Here is a 23829-nt window from a genome sequence, read left to right as displayed (position 1 = left end):
CAAATTTAGTGAAGACCTGTTTGACTATATATATTTAATGTGTGTAATTTACTTTTAAAAAATTATTGAAGTTATTTTTTCCATTTGCATATAGTAATTTCAAGTATACGAAAACTTTAATTTTAAACGTTACCTAAAATTTTTTGTAAAAGTAAATTTGAAAATAAAAAATGGTTTTGTTTTTCAGAACTGGCAAAGAAGTTATGATTTTTTTTTTTTGTTTTTTTAATGATAATTAGTAAAAGAATAAAACTAGTTAGACTTAATGCATGTGTATAAGCGTTTTCAAAGATAGCAAAATCAAATGAGCACAAACAGCTTGGGACCCATTTGATAGAAAATTTATTCGTTTTCCATTTTTAAAACCAGCATATTTGGCAGCCTCATAACCTATAGAATAGTTTCCAGATTATTTGTAATATTATATTTGCTCTACAATTAATTTTTTGTTTTTTTAAATAGCTTTTTTTTTGTTTTTTTTTAATTTATTTGATAAAGCAAACTAACTTTTTTTTAATTTTATTTTAGGGACACTATATTCAAAGAATAGGGTGAAATTTGAATGTCTAGAGTCGATGATTTGAATATTAACTAAACAAGTTTTTGCTAAATTTTTATTTTGAACATTATAAAACTATTTTGATCGAAAATATAACTTGTTAATAATTAACTTATTTAAAACCAAGTAATGTCCTGTATATGTAATATATAACATTTTTCAAATCGTAGGAAATTTTAAAATCTAAAATAAAAAATGTTGGGATATCTGTTTCGCTAATCTAAAATCTAGCTTTTCATTCTGTAAATTATTTTGAAGTGATTGTGACTAACAATATTTTTAATAAGTTGAGATAAAGTTCTTTAAGTGAACCACTTATTTTATAAGAATTTTAGACAAAATAAAAAGAATTAGTTTTTATATATAATTTTCAATTAAAAGCTACGACTTTTCAAAATTTTCATACTTTTGCTCGGTTACAAAATTAACAGTATATTTTGAAACATCCAAGAATGCGTTTGGAACTACTTTTTACAGAATTCATTTTAACAGAAGTATTTCTATTATAAGTACGCGCTTGGTAATAAGAAACTTTTCTATTTTTCCATTTTAGTTCAAATTAAAATTTACCAAAGCTAGCTCCAATTATCAAATACTTCTTTTGATTTTAATAAAATAAATGCCTTTTTTTTATCTCATTAGAAGAACTTATTTTCAGTTAATCAATATTTACTTCACAAATATTCGTACAATTTTAAAATTAAAATATTTTATTATTTTGACTAAAATGAAATTAGAACAATTAAAATGAAAAATATAGAAATAGGGAGAGAAAGTGTTGGCAGAGAGTGACCTAGTAAGGATAAGAGGGAATTAGAGATAAAAATTACACATGTAGAGAGAATGTATATATAAATAAACTGGTAGTGATAAGACCACTATAAAACTAAAACTTAGGTGTCGTTTTAATTAGTTGAAAGCTTTCACTCCCGTCAAAAACTATACCAAACTCACTCACTAAAAAAAATTAAAAAATAAGAATTAAAAACCTTGAAATATTTATTGGAGAAAACATTTCACTAGTGCTTTTTGATAAATAAAAAACATGCTTATAGAAAAAATGTTTCATTTTTCGAAATATAAATATTTGCACATTCGAAGAATAATCGAGGTGATCAGCCGTTGGAGGGTATTATGAAGAAAAAGTATTCGCTTAAAAACACTACTTCAGATCATCCTCTTAAACTCACTTCAAAGGAGTAGAACATATATTTTCATTAATTATATGCCAAAATTAATAATGCCTAAAAAGTAAGAACTTGACGTTATTAGGTCAAATAAGCCACTAATCATGACCAAGAATGTTTTCTCATCTTGTTTAATCCTACAAAAGTGATACTAAAAAACTCCCAACCCCCAACTTCTTGTGTCTACACTAAGAAAATGATTTAAAAAGTAAGTATATGAGAACCCACTAATAATTAATTCTCAAAGTAACAACTTTCATGCCAAATTTAAAATTTCCCCCATGTTACATATGAGAGATAATTTTCATAAAAACCTTAGAGAAAATATAGGGGTGACCTTTTATCAATGGTATATGATTTATTTGTTGAGCTAGACCATCAATGGTATATGATTTATTTGTTGAGCTAGGTTTAGGTCGACATATATTAGAAATATCGATGCTTTAAATTCAAACACTAATTTCTCTGTACAATTCTAATGAATACAAAAAATAATAAAGTTTTAGTTGGAGTATATTTTATACAGATTATTCATCAATCATATAACTTATCCAATAAAAAAATCAACAAAGTCACAAGTTTTATGTTAAACATTTCATTAAAATTTTATAACAAATACATGCATGTGTGTGAGAAGTTGAGGACTACTCAAATCTACTCCATCAAAACCAACTAAACCCTGATTCACAAAAATTTGTAACACCAAAATTTTATAAAAGCACCCTAACAAACAAAGATTAGTTTAACGTAAAGAGTTCGAATACTATAATTCTTCCACCATTCATTAGTTTTCAAATTTAAAATACAAATAAAACCATAATATTGAAAATCTAGGAAAAAAACTTTAAGGTAAAGAATTTATGAGAATCATTACTTTTCAAAATAAAAATAGAAAAGAATAAAAAACCATAACATTGAAGAGAGAGAACAAAAGAAATTGAACTAATGTTGACTTTGCAAATATGTCTATGAAACTATAAGGAGAGGAGAATTTTAGCCTAGCCTAGCTAGGTAGACTAAAAGTTAATTATAAAAAAGCTCATTGGTCGCCCAGAAAAGATGGAATTAATACAGCTTAGTTGAAAGTAAGGGAAAAAAAAAAAGAAAAAAAGACTAGCTATCTGGTCGTCCTTCCTCTCCTCTCATGGTAAAATTACATAAACAAAAATAAAATAAAATAAAACAAAAAATAAACTACCTGATATATTTTGGATCACTGATTGAAGTTGGCTGGCATGGATGTTTGTTGCATTTGAAAAATCTGAAGAAAACAAAGATTCAAGGTAACCATCGGTATAAATAACATAGCATTAAAATATGTAAATTCAGATATAATATAATATTTATGTACCTATCACATGCGCAATAATTAGAAATTAAAACTTAAAAAGCAAATATTAAATTTCCAGTTAAATATTTATATTTATCCATTAACTTATTTGACCAACCTCTAAAATATTTTAGCAGCTCCATTTAACAATAATTTTATTATTAATTTCCTTTATTTAGACACTAGAAAAAAAAAGTAATAAGCAAAGAAATTAGACAAAATTCTAAAAATTATTCTAAAAAGTAAATAGAGTAAGTTAAACCTAAATATAACGAAGAAGTATGGTATATTTGGGAAAAAAAAATGACAATTTGTACACTAAATTTATGGTATTGTGTGAAATTTTTCAAAAAAGAAATCATGTGATGAGAGTAATGATGAAGAAAATTTTGAGAATAAGATGATGTCCCAAATTATTAAAAAAATGGAACTCGTGACTCTGCCAGGCAAGGGGTTCTGTAGTATAAAGACGTAACGACATAAAGAGAACAAAAGCGACAACGCAAGAAACAAAAAACCCTAAATGTACTGCATGCCCTTCACTGTCGTCATGCAACACAACGTGCCAGACGGAATAAAAAGAAAAAACCCTTTTTTTTCATTTCCAAAATGAAAATAAAATAAAAACCCCTTTTCTCTTCTTTTTATTTTTTAAACAATCAACGCCCAAATCCAAATCCAAATCCCCACGACTGGAAGAGCAGTAACAGTAAAAAGCATTTTTAAGACACAATTACCAATAACGCCCTCCACGTTACTTTGGCAGCATTTTAAAAAGAAAAAATTAGTCACTAAATTTTTTTTAAATTAAAATTAAATTTAACGTAGGTACCTGTTTCTGTCTGTACTTTTCTTCTCCTTCTGCTTCTTCTTTTTCTTCCTCTTCTTCTTCTTCTTCTTCTTCTTCTTCACTGGTAGTTTCCACCTCCGAACGCTTGGCTTGACGGCGCAGAGTTGCTCTCACTTGGGTCCAATACGATCCCTTGCGGCGGTTGCTTATGCCCTCCGCCGCCGCCTCCTCCACCGCTGCTCATGCTTCTCACGATCTGTCCAACGCCGAGGAAGTCTCTCGTTAACCTATCTGTCCCGCCCATGCTGACCGCGGTCAGATTCTGCTGTAGCTTCGGATCCTCTAAGGTTTCCATGTTGGTCGTTCTGTTGCCGCCGCTGTCGAATCCACCGAACGAGTTCATCCCATTCCCAGCTCCAAAGATACCACTGGCCGAGCCGCCGCTCGCGAATGAGTTCATCAGATCTTGCAAATTGTTCTCGTTTTCCCCAAACACTCCGCCGTAGCTCGGCGGAAACAGCATCCTGTCCGACGGTTTCCCACCAGATGACGAGGAGCTCCCGAATGTTCTGAGCAATGTTGCCGTCGTGTTGCTGCTCGACGTGGTGGAGCCGAGTTGAGCTGCCTTTTGAAGAAGCGCCGTCGCCGACATGTGTGGCATACCTCCACCGCTGCCGCCAGCGACACCAACACTGACTCCGGTTGCATTGCTGTAGAGAGACGGCACTGCACCTGAACTGATTTGATGATCGCCCATTATGTTAACCGAGAATATATTAGCCGCCCCACCTTCATTACTTCCATTGTTTCCGCCACTGAATTGATTTAGCAAAGAGGATTGAAGATTGTTGTTGTTGTTGCTGCTGTTGCTGTTTGTATTATTGTTGTCGCCAGTGGGATTTGAAATGAATCCCAAGTTGAAGAGGTTCGTGGCGGTGGTGGCAGGGTTGTTATTACTACTCGTATGACTTTGGATATCAGATGGGAATTGCATTAGCCCATGAAACCCCTTGTTCCCAAACAACCCTTGTTGGGATTGGCTCTGATGATCTTCATGGAAGCTATTCTGGTTAGTTTGATCGGTTAGGAAGAAAGCTGCGGATGACGACGACGATGGCATTGCCTGCTGCGGGGGCCGGAAGGACGAGCCAATCGACGGGGGAAGAAGGTGGCTGAACTGCCCGGCTCGGGCACCACCGAGGCGGAGGACGTCGTGGGCTGATTGGGAAATATTGGGATGGTCTTGGAGAGAGGATAACTGAGGGACTTGAGATAGGGTCAACCCGACATTATTGGTGTTAGTTCCATATAAATGGCTTCCAATGGCGGATCCTAAGTTGGGAGGGTGTCTTGCGCTTTCTTGGGCCAGTGCGTCGCAGAAGGCTCTGTGGGTGATGAAACTGTCCCGTCTGCAAAAACAAAAAATTCAAAATTTGTTCAAATAAATTAAAGGGCATATAGTATAGCAATAATATGAGTAGTATAGATCTTTTCTGCGATCAGCTTCTCTTCTCTTGACTGGCTTATAAATTGGATAAAAGAGAATAAAAGACATATGATAACGGAGGATTTTGAAAAGACAAAATTGAAGAAACAGCTAGTGTGTGTATCGTATATTCCAAATGGTAATAGATTTTTGCAAAGAAAAAAAATTTCTTATATATGAGCACAAAATTTTACCAACTACCAAAGATATTGAAAGTCGTTTTGTTACATTATATTTTCTACGAAAAAATTCAAACTTTAGTGGGTCCATTTCACAAGGGGTTCACGGATTCTTAATCCAAACCCATGCATCCCACGCCCACACATGAAATAACTGTAACAAAAAAAATGTAATTACAACATTCAAAATTATCACTATTATAAATACATCAATGAATGAGGGATTATTGTTACGATTAATTAGTGGTAATGCTCGGTAGGAAACCTAAGAAAAAAGTGAGAAACAAAAACGGGATCAATTAATTAATTAATTGATTTGGTATAGAAGTGAAGGTAAGAAACAAAAAGGAAAGGCCAAAAAGAAAAGGAAAAGAGAGAGTTATAAGTGTACAGCGTACTCAGCATTGGAAGAACTGAGCGTTCAATAAATGCGTAAAGAGGGAACGTATCCAACATCATGGAAAGTGAAGAATCGATCGAGGAAACCCATGTAAGGGACGGGACTCTTGTATGACTCATCTCAATCAATAGAGAGACAAGACCAGACCATATAATATATATTTTATATATATATATATAACATCACATTCCTGAAATTAATGTGGTTAAGGGAAAATAGGTGCGCAGAAGAAGCACGATCCAAATCCAAACCCAATCCAATCGCTCTCCAGTTATGGGAATATAAGGCGGAAGGCAACACGTGAAGGCGAAAAGGGGCGGTGTTCCCGAGAGGGAGAAGAAATTAAAGAAATGATTAAAATTAAATTAAATTAATTAAAATGGAGATTAACCTGGAGAAGAGAGTGCCGCAGTCGCAGCGGTACTCGCGGGTGCCGCAGGTCTTGGAGTGGGCTTTCCAGTCGGACTGGACGGCGTAGCGCTTGGAGCACTTGTCGCACTTCCACTTCTTCTCGCCGTGCTTTCTGGAGTAGTGCTTTTTGATGCCGGTGAGGTCGCCGAGGGCTCGTGAGGGGTCGTGGTGGACGCAGCTGGGCTCGGGGCACAGGTACACCTTCCGCTTCGGCTCCTTGGTGCTCTTCTGCTTCAGCTTCCACGGCAAGTTGTGGCCTCTTCTGTGCAGCTGCAGATTCTGCTCCCTCTGGAATCCCTTGTTGCACACCTCGCATATGAACCTGTTCGTCGCCATTAGCGTCTTCGGACTCAACGCAATCACCTCCGCATCTGGATCTGCGTACACACGAAAAATTCAATTCCAATTCCAATTCTAATTTAGGGTTTTCCAATTCCAAATTCCAATTTAATTCTATTGTTGGGGTACTTGCTTGGTGTTCCTGGCTGGTTCCTCTTTTTCTTCGGAGGTGGGGCCGCCGTCGACGAATTCGAATGCTGCTGCTGCTGCAGCTGCGGATTATTATTCCTCTGCGCTACTTCTTCTCGAACTCCAAATACTGGTACAGATGAAGAAGACGCAGCCATCTTCTATATAAATTCAATTCAATTCCACCTCTAATTTTCTTCTTCTTCTTCCTCTGAAATTAAATTGACTACCTTTTCCTTCTTTTCTACGCACATGCAAAAACAGAGCGGTTTCCTTCAAATCAATTCGGAATCTTGAATCTGAAAACAAGCAAGGAATAGAGCGAGACGGAGACACAGAGAGAGAGAGAGAAAGAGAGAGAGAGAGGGAGGAATTAAAACCTAACAAGCTTAGAAGAAGCTATGGGAATAAATTGGAAGCAAAACTTGGGATATGGAGATGGAGGATGAAGAGAAAGATAGAGGAATCCACTCCATCTTTGCAGCCATTAGATGCTTTTACTCTCTCTCTCTCTCTCTCTCTCAACTTCTATATTGCCCTTTTTTTTTTTCCTTTTTCTCTCCTCTTTTCCTTGACCCCTCCTTTTCTTTTGCCTGTTTGGTTTAAATCAGAGAGGGAAGGAAAAAAAAAAGAAAAAAAAATGGTTCCGAGTAAGTGATGTTACTCTCTGCGGTTCTTCTTTGGTTTGGTGTCATGCAGATACAGAAGCACATATACATAGAGGAAAAAAATAAAAAAGACCACAATTCAGATTTTTTTTTTAATATTTATTAAAATAATTTCCCCATTTTTATTCTCTACTGCTTCAGATTTAACTCAAAAATTTTTGCCTGCCATCAATAAAAGTACAAACTGGAAATTAATTGAAGGGAGAGAGAGAGAAAGAGAGAGAGAGAGGGTAAGGCCTACAGGTCGGTGGACCCAATCCACAGCCGCATAACGACATCGTATGGTGCGTGAGGGCAGCATGAACAGCTCTTTCTCTTTCTCTCTCTCATATTTCGTATCTTGTTACTCACTTCCAGACAACCCTTTCTTCGTCACCCTGCCTTGGTGGGCCTCACTGCTTAACAGGGAAATCGAAATATTTAAAATTAAAAAAAAAAAGAAAACCGGAAAAAAATAATAATAATTTTTTTAAAAAGAAAAAGGGAAAAAGAAAAACTCAACCCTTTTGGGAGAGATCAGAGAGATCAGAAAAAAGGAAATAGAAAGTGGAGAGTGGAATTGGAAAACACCTGAAGGGAGAACTCAAGGGAATTGGATGAGGCTGTTTGTGTTTGGCTGAATTATTTCACCTTAAACAACACACGTATAATAATAATTATTATAATAAATAAATAAATGATCAATTTCACTGTTTCATGATAATATAAATATAAATATAAACAAAGGTAAGCCTTTTGCTTCCCTCCCGCTAGGGCTTCCTCCGGTTGCGGGATCTGTAAAATGAGGGCAAAAAGATGCTGTCTCTAATTAACACCGTGTTTGGCTCGGTTACATGGCCGTCACATCATGCCGCAAGGGCACTTTCGTCATTTCATCCACTGGTCGAATCAAATTTGTAAACCTAAACCTAACCCTTCAAAACCCAAAAACACACTCACTTCGAATATTTCTCCATTATTAAATCCCGGGACCATTTTTTTAATGATTTTATTTATCCCTGCTCGTAAATTTTTAAGTATTTCCGAAAATTCCATATTTGTTTCGATTTTTATTCTGAGAAATTTTCTCAAGTGTTTACCCTTAATTTTTATATATAAAAATATATTTGGAGATAAAGGATATATTTTTTTTTTCTTTGGGACCTGGTCTGATTTTAGTCTATTGGATGCTTCAGAATGACAATGTTTAGTGACATAAAAGAAATTCGAATATATTTATGGGCTAATTAGGCATATGGATTTTTTATATATATTATAGTAGGTTATCAAACTATCATAAAATTTTAATTGATTGGAAAATAATTCTAATCTATGTATTTTCATGGGAAAAATGATAATTTCCTCTTCAAACTTTTAATATGAAAATTTTAATCTTTGTGGTCTAAATTTTGCAACAATTTAATTCTTACAATGAAAAGTCTCGTCAAAGTAAAATTTCAATTTTTATTGTGTAATAGTTTAGCTCTTATAGTATATAGACACATTCAGTCTCTGAATATTTTATCGATGTGTATATAGGTAAGAAACTCTATTACACTTTGACAAAATTCTAAACGGTGAGAACCAAATTTTTACAAATTTGGAATTAACTACATAGATTAATTAGTGTATATATTAAAGCTTTAGAAATTAAGGGTCAATTTCATCTTATTTGTGTTTGCTAAGTTTTAATTAAAAGAAATAGACTTGTATCGGTCCAATACCCATGGATTCAAGAATGATAAAACAATTTTTTTATTTGTTTTTTCAAACAAATTGGAATCGAGAACATGAACAAGAAAGTTGTTTTTGTTTTTTTCCAAAATTTCTATACAATAAAATACATTTTTTAAAAAAATGAGAAACCAACGCAAACATAAATAGTTGTCAAATACTTAGATATTTTAATAAAATTGAAAACGAAAAACAGAAAACAGAAACATTACCAAATGGGCCTTTAAATTATAACAAATTTGAAAATACATTAAGCGCCGTTTGGTAACGTTCTCATTTCTTATTTCTTGTTTTCATTTTATTTTAAGAAATCTAAGCATTTTGCAACTAATTATGTTTTTATTTTTATTTTTTTTAAAACATAAATAAAAAAATTGTTTCAGTAAATCACTCAAAACTAAAATCAATAGTTAATGTGAGAGGTATAGGGATAGATTAAACCATTTTGACCCAATTTAATCTTACAGTACACAACCAATTCTATTAACACGACATATTGCAATTTTTCTCCCACTAAATTTATTTAATTTACTCCATATTAAATATTATTATTTAAATGTTAATAATATTAGGTGACATAATGTTGGATATTTTCCAAGGTAATAATTTAAAGTAAACTAATTATATTCCTAATAATTAGGTCACATTCTGTATGGTGTCTGAATTTCTTTTTCCCCTAAGAAATCTTTTAACAAAGGAAAATTGCCTATGTTGAACTATTGGGTAAAAGTACTGAAATTAACTTGTAAACTACATAAATTTTATAATTTCAATTACTTAATAATAAAAAATAAAAAGAGAATTCCAGCGCTATCAAAGAATTATTGGGGAGATGGAACGATAAAGATGGTTTTTTTTTCTACGGACAAGATATTACATTAAATGAGAGAGAGAGTGGAACCTGTCACTCATACAGAAAAATGTTTATGCTTAACTTTGAAAAAATAAATAATAAAAAAGTTTTACATCCTTTATGAAATGATTGTAAAAAGGTTATCTTTTTTAATTTTTTTCGAAGGGTTGAATCTCAAGCATGACTCCAAGACCACTTTTTACCGTTACAATACTGTTCATTTATGAGATTTAAAAGTATTTTCAAGATGTGATCATAAATAAAATCTCCTTTGATATAAATTTTTTTATTTTATTATTATTATTTTAGTACAACATGTGGGGATGGGGAATGGAACACGCTTGCTTTGGTATATAAATTTTATTTTTTAAAAAATAAGTTCTTCGAACTAGTTGTTTATTAATAATTAATTTGTTTCTTTTTATCACGGAAGTTTAAAATGAAAAAAGAAAAAAAGTGTTTTTTATGCTGCTCTCCAAAACAATTTGATTTTCAAAAATTAAGTTTATGTATTACTATTTTTTTTATTTTTAATTTGTTTTTTGAAGTCTTACCCCCACATTCTTATACATAAAAGAATTTTTTTTAGTAACTTGTATAATTTTAAATCTTTTTTTATTTATATCTCTCAATTTATACTCTCTAAAAATATTTCTCTTTAAAAAGTTTTTTTTTTTATTTCTCTAGACTTTTATTTTCATGTCCTTAGGGAGTGATAAAAATCCTACACGGATCGTATGAAATAATAAATATATATTTTATTCATTAGTTTACTAATTAAGAATAAAAATAATAAATATATTTTTAAACTAATTATTTATACTAGTAAAAAATATTTATATATATATATTTCTTACTCTTTCTAATTTTTTAAATTCTAAAAATAATTAAAATTAATTACTAAATTGATACTTTTTTCCATCAAGATTTTTCGTCCGCAAACAAGGATTCCTCAACATGGACTTCGAATTTCTCTAACTTTTTAAAAAAAAAAATCTTTCCCTGAGATTACGCGTTTGGCAAGGACACAACCTTATGCTATCATATATGATTCTATCGAGAGGTCTTGTATTCAAGCCCTAGCTTTTTGATTTATTATATTTTAGTCTTTGAACATTAAATTTTTTTTTTTTTTACTTTAGACACTAAAATAGATTTTTTAAAAATCTAGTGACTAAAATAGGGTTTAAATCATTTAATTACCGGACATTTCTTAAACATTTTCTTTTTTTGTTTTTTCTTTCTCAATTTTGCAAAGTAGGTTATTTGGAAGTGGTTTGATATCGTTTATGTTTCTTATTTGTTGTTCTAGTTTTTTAGGAATAAGTATTTTTTGTAAAAGTTTATGTTTTTCATTTTTCATTCTTAAGAAACATCCATAAATCGTATATAATTTTTGGAAACAAGTCTTAAATCTATTTGATAACGTTCACTATTTATGGTTTCTCATTTCTTATTTATAATTTTCTCTTTTTAATAAATTAAAATAAAACTACACTTAGTTTCTTACTATTTCTTTTTTAGTAAAAAAAAGAAACAAAACCATGTTCGTTAACTGTTCCCTTATTTCTCGATTTCTAAAACTTTATATGAATTTTAATTTTAAAAATAAATATTAAAACTTTTATGGTGATATTTATTTTTAATAATTATTATGAATTTTATAAGTCATGAAGATCAAATAAAAATTTTATTTATATTTTAGAAAAGCCTGGAAACAGAAAAAAAACAAGAAAATTGAATTTGTAGTTTTTGAAATTTCTACACCATTTTCAAAACCTTTTTTGAAATTAATAAACTAGAAACAAGATCAGTTGACAAAAACTTATTAAAAAATTAGAAATGAAAAACTAGAAACAAAACATCGAACATTACTAAACAACTCCCTAGTTTCTTATTTCTTATTTTTTTCCAACTTTTCAAATAAATAAATAAAAAGTATTCTTTTATCATTTTTTACTTATAAGATTTATGATAATAATAATTATATTTTAAACACAACATAAATTTTTAAATAACTTCTCATATATAATTTTTATTTCTCTAGTTTAATATTTGGAAAAAAAAAATACATTTTAAATTGATTATCAAATACATTTATGTTCTTTTGTTCATAGTTGTCCAACAAAATTATTTTTCGTTTTTTAACAATCATGAGACAAGAAATGATAAAAGAAACAAGAACATTATTAAAGGAGTCATTTAATAACAAAATCTTGTTGTAAGTCTAATATATCTCAAGCTAAAAGGTAAGTTTGAATCTCCACCTCCACATATTATTATATTAAAAAAATAACAAACTCTCGTTTTACAAAACTGTAAGTGAATGTCAAAAATAAAAAGTAGTTTTTAGAAAACAGATTTTTGTTTTTCAATTTGTTTTCTTTAACACTATGTTTTTAGCTCAAAGACATAACATTTTTTTTAGTAATAACATATGGGGGTGTAGAATTGAACTACAACCTTTTGATTGAAGATATACAACAGTTACCAGTGAGCTATACTCACTTTGACCTAACGACATAACATATTTGTTTATGATAAATCTCTTTGATATAAATTTTCACTTTCTTGTTTTTTCCTCTCTAAAAAATTTATTACTTCTTTAAAATTTTCATCTCTTTATTATTTTCATTTCTCTTCCTCTTCTAATATGTATTTCTTTGATTGCTATAAAATTTTATAATAACTTTTTCTAAACTTCTCTCCAATATTTCTTGCATATATCTCTCGAAATTTCTCTTTCTATATAACTTTTCTTTCCCCTTTCTCCAATTTATCTTTTTCTCTCTTAACAAGTGTCTCTGTCATTTTTCACCCCAAATTTTCTGTCACGGTAACTTTCTTATTTTTCTCTCCTTCAAATTTAGTGTCTTTTTACTCTCTAAATTTACGTTCTAAAATTTATTTCTCTCCTCTAAATCTCTCTCTCTCTCAAGTTTCTTTCTTTGTCTCTAACTTTTATCTCTTGCTCTCCTGACTTTTCTATAAATATCTAAAGCATTTATTACTTTGATCTAAAATTTCTCTCTAAAAAGTTTTTCCTCCCAAAATTTTATTTCCCATCTCCACATATTTTTCTCTTTCTAGCACATTTTACCTTTCTAAATTTATTAAAAAAAACAAAAGGAATTAGTTTTTATTTCTATTTTTTAAATTAAGCTTACAAACATTGTTTTTATTTTCCCGACATGTGTTTTCTTTTATTTGTTTACTTTTTAAAAAATTCAAAATCTAAATAAAAATTTGAAAATAGTCTTATTTTCTAAAATACATACTAATTAAAATAAAGTAATTTTTTTTTTCCTTTTTATAAGTTTAACAAATATAGAGTGAGAGAGGGATTGAGCTTACTTCCAACCTTACAAAACTGTGTTCTTTTTTACCCCTATTTTACTGGAACTCTTAAATCATTATATATATATGTGTGTGTTTATATACACAACAAGTGGGGTACATGATTCGAACGCATGACCTCTTGGTTAGAAACATAGGTTGATTATCGATGATCTAAGCTCATGTTGACCTCATTCTTGAACATTCATTGAAACACACATTTCATTGAAAATACACATCTCCATCAATAAAATAGGAAAATACAAAAAATTAGTTCTCACTCGCTTAAGGAGAGAGAAAAACAGGGATATAGAATTGACAAATATAAAAATTTCTAAAAAATAATTCAATAGAATTGAAAAGAAATATATAAATTAGATATTATTAATTAAAGGGTCAAAATAGTATAAAAACAAACGTTTCCATTCAGTTATTGAGTATATTACTGTCAAGTTGCACGCTTGCTTACATCACAGCATTGCCATAAGATTGAAAATTCATTAGAGCAAACAAGTAATTCAATAATAATAATAATAATAAAAATAATGATGATGATAAATTTTAATTTTAATTTTCAAAATATCCATTTTAATTAAGAGTTAAAAAAATTATCATTTTTTTTTCTAAACCTTTCAAATGAAGTTAAAAAAAATTATAGTCTATTGCTATTATTATGTTACAAAATTTATACTTTAAACCAAATCTAGGTGGCTTCAATTTATGCGCTACACCTAAACAGTTATTACACATATTTAAAATCACGAAATGTCAAATGTTAACATTATATTATTAATAACAAAAATTCAAGCCAAAACGAACATAGTTGAGCGATAGTTAACATATTCCTCCAACCAAGAGGGATTAAGTTTAATCCCCCTATATGTTGTACTAAAAGAAATCAAATATTTACATTTTGAAATTTAAAGAAAAAAATATACAGTTTTATAATTTATAGATTAGAAGATAGAACAAAACTTAAAGTTTATAGGATTACGAATATTAAGGATTTTGAAAATTCATAAATCAAAATAATTTTTTTTAAAGTTTAGGGCCCGTTGGGTAGTGTTCTCTTTCTTGTTTCTATTTCCTCTTTTTTATAAAGAAAAATTGAATTGCATGGCCTCAACACCTATAGATTGAAAAATGATAAAAAAATATTTTTATTTGTGTTTTTAAACAAATTGGAAACGGGAACAAGAAACAAAACTTATTTTTGTTGTTTTAAATTTCAATACAATTTGGTGAATGTTTCTAAATAAATGAGGAAAATGAAACATAAATAGTTGTTAAATACTTGGATTTCTTAATAAAATTATAAATAAAAAACATGAAACACGAAGGTCACCGAACAGACTATTATGGCTCGTTTAGTAACGTTTTCGTTTGTTGTTTCTGTTTCTTTCTTTTAATTAAGAAAAATAGAATTACATCACTTCCAATACCCATGAATTCAAAAATGATAAAATAATATTTTTATTTATGTTTTAAATAAAGTTGAAAATTGGAACAAAAAACAAGAAACTTGTTTTTGTTGTTTCAAAATTTCTAATACAATTTTGAGAATTTTTCTAAAAATAAATAGAAACAAGAAACATAAATAGTTGTTAATGTTTAAATTCTATAATAAAATTGAAAACAAAAAACAAAAAAACATTAACAAACGGACTTGTTGGAAGTAATTCTCACCTTATACGTGGCATATGATGATTGGATGATAAGAAATATACATGACCTCCATCTATAAGCTTGAAGTTTCATAACATCAGTTCATTTATGTGGCCGAGCCGATGTCTTGTGTGGTCGAGCCGATCAAGCTTCCTGAAGGCACCTCTTTCATTAAGACGAACCACCTAGCTTCACCTCGGCTCAATCCAAGGCTCCAACAGTCACGTCATGATAGTGCGCCACGATTCATGGTAACCTTAAAGAGTCGTTGAGGCGTTGTCGGGAAGATTGTCGGGGGAGTCACCTATAAATAGAGCTCATTCATTCCGTTTGAGGTACACGAACATCCCTGTTCTCTCTAAAAAGCATTTCGGGCTGTTTCTGACTTTGGCATTGGAGTGTTCTTTGTCTTGCAGGTCAATTATCTGGTCTATTCTAGCTCACCTATCTGGTCATCCTAGCGTTTTAAAAAGGACTCTTAATTGAAATGAGATGCTAATCCCAACCTGAATCAAATAGTTAAGAATGAGATGTTGGATTTCCAACCCTATCTTGTTGAAGAAAAAAAATTCAAATGAAATTTGAACTTAAAAAGTAATTAAGAAAAAAGAGAGATTTGCATTTGTGGAATTAAAAGAACTTTAAGATTGCGTGCGACAGTAAATAAATTTAGTAATTTCCTTATTTAGTTTAGTATTTATTACTTTCCTTCGAAAGACAGATCCTTCAAATGCCAGCTACAATTAAAAAGAAAAAAAAATTATTATTTTATTTCTGAGTGGAGGAAGAAATTAAAGCCAGCTTGTTTGCAGACTTGTCATTCTTCTAAACAGTGACAGCTTAACAATAACCATGCATCATTGTCATGCATTTTTTCCATTTTTATATTACATTAATATTAATAAAATTTAAACCATTAAATTGAGTGGATAAAAAAATTAGTCCACTAACAGCCATTAGGTGGCTTTTATAATGTATGAATGTTTGAAGTTTGTGATAATATACCAAAGGGAGGGCTTAATTAATAGATTTGGCAAATGGGTTGCTTTGTCAAAATTGAAGATTTTAATTTTTCAACTTTTTAAGGAAAATTATTTCCCATTAAGGGTTTGTGATTTTTGTATGATAAATATTCTACCCTTTCCCTTGAAAAACATTTGGGAGATTGCGACCAACTTAGTAATGTTTTATTGCTATCTCTTCTCTCTCCCAATTTGGTTCATGAAAAGCTTAAATAACCATTCAAATCTTTTGTTCTCATCTCTACCTAATGAACTGAATAGCTTATAGCTCATTACTTTTAAATGTATTTTTAAAATCTTGTAATCAATTTTTAGGAAAGTTATAATACGTGTAAAATTGGTTGAGATATTTACAAATTTGTTGGGTAAAAAAAAAATTGTAAATATAACAATTTTGTCTTGATATATCACTAATATACCATATTTACATCTATACCTCATAAAAAATAATCATTTATATATCATTTTTTATCATTAATAAAATATATTTACCAATATAAATTAATCCCACATATAAACTAGTTCACTTTTATTTTACCCAGACGCGATAAGTGTCGGAAACAGCAAGGTCTCAAAAATCTCGTTTACAGCGGTTGGGCCTATCCTGACGAAAATGAAAAAAGCATCGGGAGAAATGTTTTTCCCCGAAGAAATATGCAGTATCGCCAATAAATAATTTTTCCGATGCCTTCATTTTTGTGAGGAAAAATATACTTATGGCGGACATCGTTTTAATTGGTAGAGCTTCACCGAATGTGGTTAGAGCGACGATTTGACTGACGAGAAAAAAGCGTTTGGCAAAAAGTTTTCCCAACAAAATTTTAAGCTATGACAACGAATTTTTGCATCGGGAAAAGTTAGATTAGGATGACAAAACTGTTATTATTGCAAAAGTTTGTTTTTCTCAAATTTTTTTTAACAATTATAATTAATGATGAAACCTAATGTTGATTAAAATAATCATTATAATCACTAATGAATCCATACTAAACTATTATTCTAACTTGTCAAAGCGAACTTAATTCAACGGTAATTGACATATACCTCAAATAAAGAAATTTTGAGTTTGATACTCCATTCCTATAAATACTAAACAACTATTTAATAACTTGAACATATTTCAACCAGTAATTAAGACCTATTTTCTATCAAAGAGTTGAGTTTTAAATTCAACCCTGCATATGATGTATTAAAAAAGAACAAAAGAAAAAATTAAGCTATTATTGAATTTATAATTTTCCTTTCTTTTAATATGCTATTTTTGTGCCACTGTATTTTTATTACTATATTTACCGTCGAACCCTCAAAATGTCTCTTTAATCAATTTGTTTACTAATGTGAAGCCGGCAATTATCCTATAGGATTTTGAAGACTTTTGGATCTATTCTCAGCTCGATTTAAAAGTTTAGGCTAAATATATGTTTTATTTTTAGTACTTATTTTTAAATTTAGTCATTTAAAAAGTTCCAATTTCAAATATAAGGGACACAAGGGACTAAAAATATATTTAAAAATTAGACCAAATATATGTTTGAGTTTCTAAAATAAAAAATCTTCAAACATAAGGGAGTAAAATTAAAAACGTACCCAAACATCAGAAACTAAATTAGTGGCAAATCTAAAATTTAATGTCAGGCACAACCACATATAAATATAATGGGCAATAGCAGATCTTGAATTTGATGTCGGGCACAGATTCATATACACATAATGTAGAAATATAAAATTTAACTTTAAACTTGTCCATGTGTATCAATTTTTACCTAAAATTTCAATTCTATCAAACTACATCACTACAGCACTTTTGACTTTTGCCAATGGAAGATTTCGCAATAAAATGCAAAGTCATCGGCAGAAGGCAGTTTTCGTGAAGAAATCTTCTTTCACCTGAAAAGTCCAATAACTTTTGCGATGAAATTCGTTTTAATCGCGAACGCTAGTTATGATGATGAAATGTTTTCGTCACCAAAAAGTCGCACGGGGTTTTGGCCCCCAAAATTTCGTTGAAACTAAAACGTCAAGTTTATGGCGTTTTGGCAACAAAATTTTAAAGCCTTTTCTGACAAAATTGAACTCGTCAGCAAAGGCTGCCCTAAATCGAGCACTCCCACTTTTCTTCAACATTTTTCTCTGCCTCTTCGACTGAGACCCCCGGGTGGCGATTTTCAAAGATTTCGCAATAAAATGCAAAGTCACTCGCCGCGCGCTGCACCGCCACCGTGTCGCCGCTGCCACCTTGCCTTTTGTAAGACCATCCCCGCAGCGTTTTTCAAAGAATCACCCACGCCCTGTCAGTTTCTCTTGCTGCGGCGCCGCTCGCTTTCAATCACCGCCGTCACCCTCTAGGTAATTTCCCTTTGTCTCTAATTTTCGTATGTCTTCAACTGTATCGAGGTTTATGCTTTGTGTTTTATGAGCTAATTATGGTTCCATTTTCTATGATTTGAAATTTTCTTTCGATTAGGTTTTTGTTTCTCAATTTATTCTCTACTTTGTAGTTGTTGAATGTTTAGACCAAGGCATGTAAACGTACTTTTAGTACTTATATGTCTTATTTGTTGTTCGTGGTTTACCAAAACTTTTATTTGAAACTGGATTAGTTTATTAGAAATAAAGTGTGTAAGTTTTCAATTTTTTAGATATTAGATAAGAAATTTATTAGTTAGAAATTATAAAATAACGTAAGAAAATTATAGTGTCATACTTATAAAAAATTTTGGTTAATAATAATAATTTTTTTAGTACATTTTGGTTAATAATAATTAATTTGAAAAGAAAAGAAAATATGATCAAAAGTAGTGTTAATGATTGATGACTCATTGCTATTTTGAATGAACAAATGAAATGTCCGTTTTCTGTAGGACTTTTTTGGAAGCTTTATTCATATATTTTGTTTGGGTTTCTTTATTTTAGAGTAAAACAAAAACTTTATCTCCCCTCAAATACCCACAATGATTCAATATTATTTAAGAGTAAGACAATGTGTGAGTATGATAGAACTTTTTTTTTTGTTCGGAGAATGTTTGTTTGATTGTTGAACTCATTAATTTATTTGTGAGGGTGCTGAGATGTTGCTTGTTTGATTGAATTTATTGGTTTTGTAATTATCGATTATTTTGGTTGGGAGTGTGCTAGTTTGGTTGTAAACTCGTTAATTTGGTTGTGAACGTGCTAATGTTGCTTGTTTAATTTAATTTATTAGTTTTGTAAGAAAGATGTTGGTGAGCCTTAAGTATCTAACTAGATTTGAGTTGAGTTATCTCTTAGTTTAGTTCTTTCCTTAGTGGCTATATTGTCTTAGTGATATTATCAACGCTCTCGATAGTACTAAAAAATCTCCAACTTTTGACTACACCATCCATCCTAAAAAATCACCACACATACCCTCATCTCATTTTGAAAGCGAATTTGAGATATTTCCATTTTTAAATTGATGACAAAATGGATCTAATTTTTCTGATTCTTTTAGGGTTTAAGTACATTGCCTGTTTTACACTAAATTGGGGATTGTTTGAAGAGTATCATTGAGAATAAATAAGGATTTGATTAAGGTTAGAGATAGATTCTCACCAAAGTATGTAGAAGGAGTAAAATAGTTTACAGAATTGGCAAAACTTCACATGAATAATATGGGAAAAACAAGATGTCGAGGAAGATATTGTATGAATTCAATGTAGCATTTAGTTGATGGAATATAGAGATATTTATTTATAAATAGAATATCACATTCATATACTCAATGGATATACTATGGAGAAGAACCAATCTATTCAAGTAGTTATACAAAACATGAAACTCCTTCGCATGATGAATTAAATAATAGAGAATCCAATGTTGCGACTAATGAGGATGATGAGATATTTGGTATTCTCAATGATTTATAATGCTCCGTTGTAGAAGAGGTATGTACTGCACAACTGCTATGCTGAGATAAGAGTCGTATCGCGAGTAAGTTTAGCTTATGCTAAGTTCACTTTAAGAATAATCATGCTAATTTTTTTAACTATATAACACTAAATTTATTTTTCTTCTTTTATGGCATGGTAATTAGCATTTGAGATTAATTCGACTTCCAAGACAAAGTGTATCTGTCCTATATGAACAATCCAGTGCACAATTTTATGATTGGTTCCAAACACAGGAATAATAATTTTTAGGGTTTGAATGTAGACAAACACAAAAAGAAATCATTAAGTAGTTTGTTATGATCCACAACAGGTTTTGACATTGTGGTAACAAGGCGAATTAGATGATAATCTTTATTGACTTCATTAGGGTCCTCATTAACTGCACGTTCATATAGTGGTTGTCTTGTAAACGGATTTAATTTTGTAATATAAAATAAGATAGTCGTTGAACCACACAAAATAGCGAGGTCATGGTGTGTGGAGGAGAAGGGGGTCGAGGTGAATTTTTACGGTGTCTTGAGTGATGTGTGGAAGTTAAATTATGATAAAGTGAGACGTGTCAGACTTGTTAAGTACAAATGATTTGAGACAGAAGAATAGAATTTGAGTTGACTTAAGTTTTAAGTCAATTAATACGTCTAATTATTTGTATGTAGACAACCTATTAATTCTCGCTGGTTAAGATCAACAAGTTTTTGATTTGGATTATCCCAAACTTGACAATAATTAAAAAGTTGTGCAAAATACTCTAAATAAACGCGTATGAGATATTTCAGAGTACAAAGACGTATAAAATGATCAAATTTCGTTGTTAGAAGTAGGACCTAGGATCACAGTATAGATGAATCCACTAAAGATAGTTCATTGCATAGAGATGATGTTGATCTTACTATCGTTGAGGGTTGAGTAATCCAACAACAGTGTAATAGAAACATAGATGTGAGCAATGTGAATGAATTTGTAAACAATGAATCATACGATGTGGATGCGTTAGTTGATAATAGTATGGATGATTTTGATGATGAGTACGATAGTAAATAAACATACCTCCAAATATGTCGATTTAAAAATATGTTGGATAATTTATCCATCAAATTGATTTATGTTAAGTATTTGTTTCATTAATATATAATATTATTGGTTGGAAAGCTAACGGCGAGGTGCCAACTAACCTTTGTTTGTCTAAGTTTGTAGAAAAAATGTCATATCCATACTAAATAGATCAGTTACAACAAGCACACGTACATGGTGATCATCAGCAGACTCACCTGTTTCGTCATTTCCTCCAAGTATGTTGATTTAAATATATGCAAAATAAATAAGTCATTTGTATTCAACTAATTAGTTTAGTTTTGACAACATACATATAGGATGGGAGTGCGATGATACATCTGATTGACAGAACTAGAGGCTCAAGTTCTTCAAAGTGTTAAAGGTAACTATACACAGTAAATAAACCAACGTGCAGCCTGGATGCCACATTTTCTTTCACAATCAGAGGATATACTCACGAACAAGTTCAATTGAAGGCTAGAGTTTGGAGTGGGGTCGAATAAAGTGACAAATATGGCGGTTATAACCCATCTCAAAGTAAAATTTCTATTACTTAATTCTTTTATTATTATGTATGATGTAACGGTAATAACCCTCCACTTGGTTTGGTATTTTTTTTATAGGGTCATTTCATATTCGACGACTCAGACCAAGTTATGATGGATTTCATTAATCATGTGAAGCAAATAACGTACAAGGAATATAAGGTAAAGTTGTATAAATACAACAGAGAACAACCCACACCTGAGATTGCTCACAACAAACAACTTGAAGAGTTGTTGGCAAGACCAGTAGATTGGAACATGTTATCCGATAGATGAGAGATAGATGAGTGGAAGATAGTTTACAAATATAACTTATACTTATTTTTTATACTTTATATTCGATATTTTTTTATATAATTTTCTTTTGCTAACAACAATCTGAGACCAACAAATGCAATAGGATGAAGCTCCCGTTCAACCATCACGTTAGGTCGAAAGCGTTTGTTACTATTGCCAAGGAAAAGGTACAATGTGATATTATTTTTTAATTCATATACTTTAGTACTTATGATTATAAAAAATTATGTGTTTTCCAGTGCAGAAAGAGTAAGAGGGAGGCGAACACTTTGGTGAAATTGATTTGTTCGAGGAGACAAGATACTCTGATATTAAAGGTTGGGTCGAGGGTGCCGAGACAACATACATAAATTTACTACTCTTGTAATAATTAATTTCAAATTACATTTGAAATTATTTTGTTGCTTTTGAACTATTTATGCAATTAGACATGATACGTCTCAGAAAAGAATCTATTAGAAAAGGTATCAAATCGATGTTAGACCCAGAAGTAATAGAAATGGTTCTTGGGTCTCGATCAGACTATGTTAAAAGCTCTGATTGGGGCCCACAACCTAAATTTCGTAAAGGTTCTGCATCTAGTGTAGTCTTCAGAGCGAGAAAAAGAGTTGTATGAAGAAATATCTATTCTAAGAGGAGAATACGAGGAACATCTCTCATAGAAATACAAAGAGTTAGAGGAGCGTCTCTCACAAAAAGATTATGTTTCATGAATATAATAGTGACTTGTTTCATGGCTCGTTATAGAAAGATAAATGCGATTAGCCTACAGTTATGGTAGCCATTTAGAACGTGGATCGTAAATGTTTTAGCTATGTTTATGTGGGGAGGGTGGGGGGGGGGGGGGGGGGTGGTCTGATACTTTTGAGTTAGTTTGTGGGATTTGGATTGAGTTTGGATGAATTATAGATATGCTTATTTTGGCATTTAATAGTATATTAGTTTGGTAAATTTATGGGATATGGAGTAAGTTAATGATGTTTTTATGATTTTTAGTTAGTTTTGGCAACTTTTGTTTTTTGTTTTTTTTTCCCTTAGTTGAAGTGTTTTTGGACGAATTTGTTGAATTTGGAGTGAATTGGTGAGTGTGCATATTTTAAAGATTTTTAGGTAGTGAGAGTAAGTTTTTTAAATTTGAAGTTTGTTTGGATGGGTTTGTTAAATTTGAATGGAATTGGTGAGTGTGAGACGTGAGTCATGAATGTTTGTTTTGCCTTTGATGCTTGGTTTGGTGAGTTTAAGACATGTAGAGCGAGTTAGACACTTTTATGGCTTTCAAAGTAGTTTTTGAGCATTTATAGGAATAATCTGGATTAAGTTAACTGCTAAAAAGTATACAACTTTTTGTTCACATACGTTTACTTGTCATTTGTTTTTTCGGGTTCTTTCAATTTCTCTCTCGGAAGCTTTTGTAAATTAGAGAATATTTCATGAAGACTTGGAGATGAAACTTTTTGGATTAGGTTTTGATTGTCAAACTTTATTTATTGTATTTGACTTTTTCTGCTAGATTGATTGTAAAACCAATTTATGTTTTGTTTATGCAGGAGTTTGCACAACTGTTCTTCACGAATCGAGCTCGAACTCGGTCTCCGGTTCTGACCTGAACACTAGAGTGGACCTGCACAAGAGAGTAAGCACTCCGACGCTCAGGTCAGTATAGATCGGACTCCGTATTTTGTTCGAGGTGAGATTCGATCCCTGAGCGTGAAATGAAGTCCTCTATTTATAGGTGATGGATCCGACAGTACACACGACTGGCGGTTATGTGTCTTTTCTCATATTGGACCCATCGGGTTCCGAGCAGGTCGGACCTTAGTCAGGTCGAACCTTGGTGCCCATACTTAGTCTTTTATAACGGGCGAACCCGGTCTCCTCGGCGGGGCCGAGGTGGACCTAAGCAATCATTTTTAATTGGTTTCTTCAAACACTAATAAGGGTTCTCCACGTGTCTCGGGT

At 31.1% G+C, this 23829-nt stretch overlaps 1 protein-coding gene and 1 long non-coding RNA gene across 5 annotated transcripts; one reads left to right on the top strand and one right to left on the bottom strand.

The window, feature by feature from the left end:
• Window positions 1-2660: 2660 nt before the first annotated feature.
• Window positions 2661-7738, bottom strand: IDD5 (indeterminate(ID)-domain 5). Of its 3 annotated transcripts, none has more exons than XM_088117683.1 (5): window positions 7720-7738; window positions 6815-7054; window positions 6323-6719; window positions 3909-5275; window positions 2661-3007 (listed from the first exon to the last, which is right to left on the bottom strand). In XM_088117683.1, exons 2-4 carry the CDS (start codon window positions 6966-6968, stop codon window positions 3985-3987), a joined length of 1842 nt encoding a protein of 613 aa, XP_087973809.1. In that variant the 5' UTR covers window positions 6969-7054; window positions 7720-7738; the 3' UTR covers window positions 2661-3007; window positions 3909-3984. The 3 variants fall into 3 exon arrangements, with proteins under 3 accessions (XP_087973809.1, XP_022158571.1, XP_022158572.1); XM_022302879.2 differs by lacking the exon at window positions 7720-7738 and adding an exon at window positions 7191-7494 and having other exon boundaries at window positions 6815-7109; XM_022302880.2 differs by lacking the exon at window positions 7720-7738 and adding an exon at window positions 7191-7494.
• Window positions 7739-17842: 10104 nt separating this feature from the next.
• LOC111025025 (uncharacterized) lies at window positions 17843-22549 on the top strand. 2 transcript variants are annotated; one of them, XR_002603424.2, is made up of 5 exons: window positions 17843-18413; window positions 21163-21264; window positions 21346-21565; window positions 21652-22037; window positions 22110-22549. It is a non-coding gene; the product is annotated as an uncharacterized LOC111025025 (long non-coding RNA). The 2 variants fall into 2 exon arrangements; XR_002603425.2 differs by having other exon boundaries at window positions 17844-18413; window positions 21170-21264.
• The last annotated feature ends 1280 nt before the right edge of the window (window positions 22550-23829 follow it).

The sequence above is a fragment of the Momordica charantia genome, assembly GCF_013281855.1.
Source record: "Momordica charantia cultivar OHB3-1 chromosome 9 unlocalized genomic scaffold, Mcharantia_2.0 BLBB01000009.1, whole genome shotgun sequence".
Taxonomy (NCBI): domain Eukaryota; kingdom Viridiplantae; phylum Streptophyta; class Magnoliopsida; order Cucurbitales; family Cucurbitaceae; genus Momordica; species Momordica charantia.
This window is presented reverse-complemented; position numbering and strand designations above follow the sequence as displayed.